This window comes from Halyomorpha halys, unplaced genomic scaffold (genome assembly GCF_000696795.3).
Source record: "Halyomorpha halys isolate HHAL.00 unplaced genomic scaffold, Hhal_1.1 Scaffold1762.1, whole genome shotgun sequence".
NCBI classification, from domain to species: Eukaryota; Metazoa; Arthropoda; class Insecta; order Hemiptera; family Pentatomidae; genus Halyomorpha; species Halyomorpha halys.
Genome location: NW_027113534.1, coordinates 93,355 through 100,337, shown reverse-complemented (window position 1 = coordinate 100,337; position 6,983 = coordinate 93,355). Strand labels below are relative to the sequence as shown.

The 6,983-nt window shown below is 31.9% G+C and overlaps 1 protein-coding gene across 3 annotated transcripts in view; it reads right to left on the bottom strand.

Moving 5' to 3' along the window:
• Positions 1 to 6,983, bottom strand: part of LOC106690585 (NAD-dependent protein deacetylase sirtuin-2) — a 44,361-nt gene that overhangs the window by 29,017 nt on the left and 8,361 nt on the right. For all 3 annotated transcript variants that reach the window (XM_014436063.3, XM_014436061.3, XM_014436064.3), the window contains exon 4: positions 60 to 156. In XM_014436063.3, the coding sequence (XP_014291549.1) occupies positions 60 to 156 (97 nt within the window). The remainder of the gene's footprint in view (positions 1 to 59; positions 157 to 6,983) is intronic.

The window sequence follows — 6,983 nt, the reverse complement described above, 5'->3', positions numbered from 1 at the left end:
ATACACAGATAGATAGATAGATAGATAGATAGATACAATATAAACATGTACAGACATACCTGTTGAGATTCCAGCACCTACCATTGTTATGATATTCAGACATGGCCTTTTTTTAATGTATGAGACTATGCCATAAATGCTTAAATCACAAAGGATCTAGAAACAAAGAAACAAATGAATTGTATGATTCCATCATAGTCCAACAGATGATAGGTAAGAATTTGAATCCTTCCTAATTAAACTATACAATTTTTTGTATACAATAAAATATTAAATCCTATGAGAAAAGACATTGGCATCAAAATGCAAGCATGTCTGAAACCCATACATGGTACTTCCCTAAGTGGTGGAAAGGGGAATTCTCGCTAGAAATCGAGGCCAGGATGGAAATAACAATACCTCATAATACCTCTAATGGGCTTAACATACTAGGAAAAGGAACCCTGAATAATAAAGCATGGGGGAGTCAAGTAAAACTGACAAACCTAACAGTTTGCATAATTATTCAGAATGTGGGTTCTCAGATGTCGTTAACCAGTGACCTAAGTGCTGCAGTAATATCACTTGTATACTAACCATTACATAATCACTGTAATAATCATTACATCAAGAGAAGAGAAGAGAAAACAATTATGGAAATTGTTTGGAGACAAAATTTGAATATCACGAATTTGTCAAGAAGACCAACAAACATCCATTAAAATATTAAAACAGAAGTAATTTCATTCTGGATGATTTACGAACAAGTGTCAAGAATAAACAAAATCCCTAAATGGTTATTAGCTGGAAACAGTTGCGAAACTCAGACCAAGTCAAGTTTGCAACCCCTCCATAAGGAGTCTCAAGTAATAACATCAGGTACGCGAGGGGAGACTGATGAGGAAAGACACCTAACAACCATAAAGAAACAGAGGTCTTGGCCTAAAGGTCAAACTAATACAGAAAATGAACCTGGTCATCAATGGTAAAGATTGAAGATCGAGAAGAAAAGGACAAAAAGCTTAAAATATGAACAACTCATCCTGAAGCTTTGATTACGGTAAAGGAGGACTTGATGTATACATGTATCCTGCTAACAATAAAAAGAGATCCTGATCTCCAGGATATAGGAGTTAACATGCAAAAAATACAAAAGTGTGACACAGGGAGTCTCCTTTTGGTGTTGGATAGGAAAGTAAAACAAAAGACAGAACAAACTTGTACAGCAATAGCATAGAAAATGGCTGAAGAAGTAGAAGTTACATGCAAGAGAGGCTCTGTTGCTTTTGAATTGAAGGAAACCAATGAACTGATCGTGGCTGGTGACATGCACAACGTTGCCCCCGAGCTCTCCAGAATTGTTAGAAAAACTAGTAGGGCTATTTCCAAAACAATCGGAAGTGCTCGTTGACAAAGTAGTGATGCCAGATCTGGAACCAGTGCCAGAAATTACAGAGTAGGAACTGGACATGGGGAAAATAGCTGACTTCAAAGCTCCAGGCCTTGATTATGTCTTGTCTTTAAATTAAATTAATCTTGCCTTAAAAATGGTTATTAGGTCAAAGCCAAAACTCTTTTTGGATGTATAAAACTCCTGTCTCAGTGAAGATATATTTCCAACACAGTGAAAGAAGCAATGTCTTTTGCTCCTGCCAAATAGAAAGGGACCCCTTGAGATCCTACATCTTCTTGCCCAACATGTTTTCTGGACCCTGCAAGGTACTGAAGAGGATTGTTAATGGTAGGTTGATTGACTTCAGTGAAGAGCCTGGGGATTATTTGATAATCAGTACAGTTTTCGGAAGGGCACATTTTTTTCTATTTTACCATCAGAGCTGCTCAGAAAGCCATTGCAGATGGCTGATGACAGTAAGATGTGTGTGCTGCACCATTATAATTTTGGACATTACAAATGCTTTTAATTCAGCTCGGTGGGGTTGTATCATGAACAGATCACGAAGGATGAAAGTCCCACAATACTCATAAAGATTATTTAGAGTTATTTTACTGATAGAATCTTGAGGTATGATACAGAAGCTGGATTGAAAATTTAAAAGGTTAGGGCTCCCGCAGGGTTCAGTTTTAGGGCCATTACTATGGAATATTATGTATGACATGGTTCTCAGGCTACCCCTGCTGGAAGAAACTATTATGCTCGGCTTTGCAGACGATCTGGCAATCATTGTTCTTGGGAAACTCTTGACAGGAGATAAGTTACAATGCAAACAAGGCAGTTTTCACCATCCATCAATAACTTTCAACCGTAATAACTCCAACTTGCTGACAAAAAACAGAGGCAGTGTTGATAACCGCAAGAAAAGTAAAAGGGATAATCAGTCTCACTGTCAGGGAATTTGATATTCTATGCAAGCCATCTATTAGACATCTGGGGGTGTACATTGATGCCAAACTTTGGTTTCATGACCATTTGCAGAAAGTTAACACCAGAGCAGTGCAAGTTATTAAGGAATTAGCTAGGTTAATACCAAATATTGGTGGACCAAGGGAAAATTAGAGGAAGCTTTTGGCTAATATTCCCAGTTCCACACTTTGTACACAGCACCAATCTGGGGGGAAGTCTGCCAAGTAGAGCTTGGCTAGTCCGTGGAGCTATCGGTGAGCATTGAAAAAGTGCACTGCGTGTCGCTCGAGCTTTTCGCACTGTATCTTACGATGCTGTGTGTGTCATTACAGATATATCTCTAGTTGATCTTTTGGCAGATGAATGCAGCTGGATATTCTGAAGAAAAAGAGAAAAGCTGGATACTCACTGGGCTACATTGCCAAAAGAAGAGAAAAATCATACTGTTGAAAGATGTCAGAGACACTGGAATGCCATCTTCTTACCGTACCAATTCTTCCAGAAGATAAACCCACCATATGATTCCCAATATATCAACATGAATATCCCAGAAACAAGGGTAGGTAAATTATTACCTTATCAAACTGCTTTCAGAGCATGGATACTTCAGGGTTTACTTAGCCCGCTGCAAACTATAGGACATAGTAACCAACTTGTGAATTAGTCCTGGAGCATGTAGTCGCTTTGATGATGACTGAGCAGGAGAATCGGAGGGTTGCAACAGAAATGCAGCGTAAATTGGCAAAAGGTTCAGGGCACAAGAGCCAGAAAAGAGGTATGGCTGAGCTTAAAACATTTTTCTAGGCTAGTAGGTATTTAGCCCTTCTGCCCCATGAAGTAATGCTTGACAGCGGTTTCGCAGGGTGGTAAAGAATAATTGGCAGGTGGTTTATAGTGAGTAGGAATATCACCCTATTGTGTTACTTTTTATTTGTTTCCCTTAGTCTTAAGTGTTTTAAAACACACACACACATAATATCAATGTCAATTCTTGTAGGCTTTAGTACGAAACATGTCCAGAAAGTAAGAGTACTCAATTGTAGGTAAGTTACTAATTTTTTCACATATTGGCCTTTATGAAGGAACCTTATGACAATGCACTCCTCACACTTAGCAGAATTTCTTATTAACATATCTCACAGAAACGGACACTAGATGGGTTTTGGCACTGATCTGGGCCTCTTATCTGGTGGTCATCCTGTTTAGAAGAACCTCCCCTATCTCCCAGTGTTGCTAACTTTTGGAAAAAAAAAAAAAAAATTACACAGTAGGACAGCCTAATTGTACTCTTATTTTCTGGACATATCTCATATAAAGATATAGATAAGTGAATTTTTAATAAGAACTATTTATCACAATCTCTTCCTTGATATGAAATTGTATTAGTAATTATAAGCAAAATTGTCAGTAAGAAAATCTTGTTTAAAACTTTTTGTGTTGTTAACCTGTAGGAAAAACACTCCAGTTTGCGATATACCTTAACATTAAATAAAAACCAATGATTGAAATGATTTCTTTAATTGCTTCTACCTGTGTTGTGATTACTTAGGTTGTAATAGGTAATAGTTAACACCTAACACCAGGTAATAGGTGTTAACTTACAATATTAGATAGAAATCTATCATACTCTTTAATATAAATAAATTAGTTGATAGTTTCTTTTCAAAGTGAATAAATGTTTAGTGTTTAATGTGAAAAAATAAAGACAATAACTATAAAGTTAAAGTAATTCTAAAGACTTTTTCAAACAAACTGTCAACAACAACAAAAAATATAAAATTTACCAGGGAATAGAAGTTAATTTATTTTAATTAGGATGGGAAAGAAAATATCAGCTCCTAGTTTGAGTATCACTCTAAAAAAAATTGCAATCCTTATAACTTAGGTAAATATTTCAGCAATGAACAAGTGCATTGTTATGGGATTTGTTTCTCAGATTTGAAACTACAATAAAATTTAAGTAATATGTATATGGTAAATATTAAATAACTGGGCTACCAGATTCTTAAAAAAATAAAACACAAATTCTATAAATAACTTAAAGACAATAAATATGTCACTGGTGAATCTTGATCAGCCCGTCCTCCCCAGAAGGCGAAAAACATATTTTTTCTTTAGCTGTTTTTTAATACCAGAGCCCAGATTTTTGTAAAGTAAAAGCTCTCAGAATATGAGATAAAAATCTGTAAAATATGAAAAAAAATCCGCTAAATACATAATAAGGCAGTTTTAAATATTTAAATACATAACAAATGTGCCCACAAAAAGTTTTGAACTATGAAAAAATTGAAAATTATTTTAAATATTGTACAATATGAAACACTTTTTAAAAATTAAAATATCAAAGCAATAAAAATTTAAAATTAGTAATAAATGAAAAAAGGCAATTTTTTTTAAAAAGGAAAACTAATTGATATAATTAATAAATTATAAATTAAAGGGAACTCAACATGAAAATAATTTTTAAAAAAATCATATCAAACAAAAAATAGCAAACAAGCAACGGTATTAAAAATATGAATCTAAATTGATAAAAACATGGAGTGAGTTAATTTTTTTAAAATATGAAAGTAATAGAAATACAATCAGTAATAAAGGAAAATTACTGATAGTATTTAAATACTAATGCAATGATAGTATTTTAATTCTAACCGACAACATAAAAAACATTAATAAAACACAAATGAATTAATCAATTACACGTAGTTTATTATAGTTAATCTCCAGTTATATTTCTAAATTAGTTAGTATGGAACCTAATCTTCGGACAAGTAATATATTTTAAAATATAATGTATTTAATTACAAAATGAACTTTCTTTATCAACAAAAATGATACAAAAAAATTTATATGTGATTGAAATTACTGGATTGTGCTCAACATCACTGTGAACACTGTATAATTCCCATTTAAAATTTTATTTACATTTTCCACATTAGAGTATCCCAAATTTTACGTAAGTATTATGTAAGTTACTAAACTAGGAGCCAGCAAGCATAAACAGAACACACCTTTTAAAATCCACTTAGAATAAGAAGACCTCCGAAAAATACAAAAAAAAAAAAATTACATATTCATTATAGGACATGATTCTACTACTTCAGTTAATCATCCCAGTCACTCTTTACAAACTAACTGACATTGTTAAATCAAGAGGAATTATCCCAATCTAGATAGAGGATTCATTTATGATTAATAATACTTATACATGCATGTACAATACTGATTTCAAAACAGAACAAACAGATGAAGATAACATTAACAAATCCTAACAAATTACAAATTGTTAATATAAAACATAATGTTATCTCAATTATAAATTTAATTAGAATACACTTACAATACACACAATTCAAATTAAAACATCAACAACTAAATAATCTAAGAAATAAGAGGACTTACTAATGTATTAGGTACTGCAATATCTTGAACCACAGGTAATATAGATTCAAATGATAAAGCTAAATATGATATGATTTTAGAAAAAGCACAAAATAAAGAATATAACCTAGAACATAAAGTAGAAAAGCACTTACAGTGTAACCTGGTTAAGTGGGCCCTGGATATGTGAGAAACTTCTACTACTGATGATTACAATGAGGTCCCGTAACTTAAATATTTCTGTTACTAAGAATTTTTAAACATTAGTAATTGAGGTTTGATTTCTTAGATTTTTTTTTTTATTTTACCCCTATACGTGGGAATTAGTAGCTCAATAGTCAGTTTACATAAGACAACCTATCAGGTTTGGACAGGTTGCAACAACTTAGTTGTACAGGTTATTTAGTTAAACAAGTTACACTGTATCTAATAATATATATTATATATTAATAGTAGTAAATACACTGTATTTAATAAAATATATACATATATTTTGGCTTTTCAGGATCTGTCAATAAAACAAGTATATTGAGGCGATGCGTCTATTACAGTATGTTCTACAACTAACTCTGTTTACACTTGTATAACTGAGTTAGTTGTACCACAGCAATGTAGAAAACACCCTGTAATAGACAATTGGTTAACAATAATAAGTCTATGCAAACAATAAAGTTGTGAAACGTCACTTCAATACAGTTGTTTTATTGACTGATCCTCAAGATAAAAAAAATAGATATTATTAACAGTCAAGAAAAAAATCATGAAATAAATATACATAAAAATTATTAACAATTTGAAATTATGTTTAACAAAATTATTATTTCTGAATTTAACCTGCAATAACTATCTTAATTTAATACATTAATGCTATTGTCCAATAAATTAAACGACATAGATAAAAGTTTAAAATTTTGTGATTTAAATATACTACATTCAAATATATTAACCTATAAAGATTTAGAATATATAATCAAAAAAGCATAGGTACCTCTTATCTCTAATGATATTCATATTTTGTGTTGATTATCAGTATTATATTTATATAAAAAATTTAGCCTATCAGCAAAGATATCCAATGATATGGTATTATCAGTTCCAAATCTTCCTACAAAATTTCATTGAGTACAATAAAAATCAAATAAGTCGGCAGATTTGAACATATATATATAAGTGAATTTTTAATAAGAACTATTTATCACAATCTCTTCCTTGATATGAAATTGTATTAGTAATTATAAGCAAAATTGTCAGTAAGAAAATC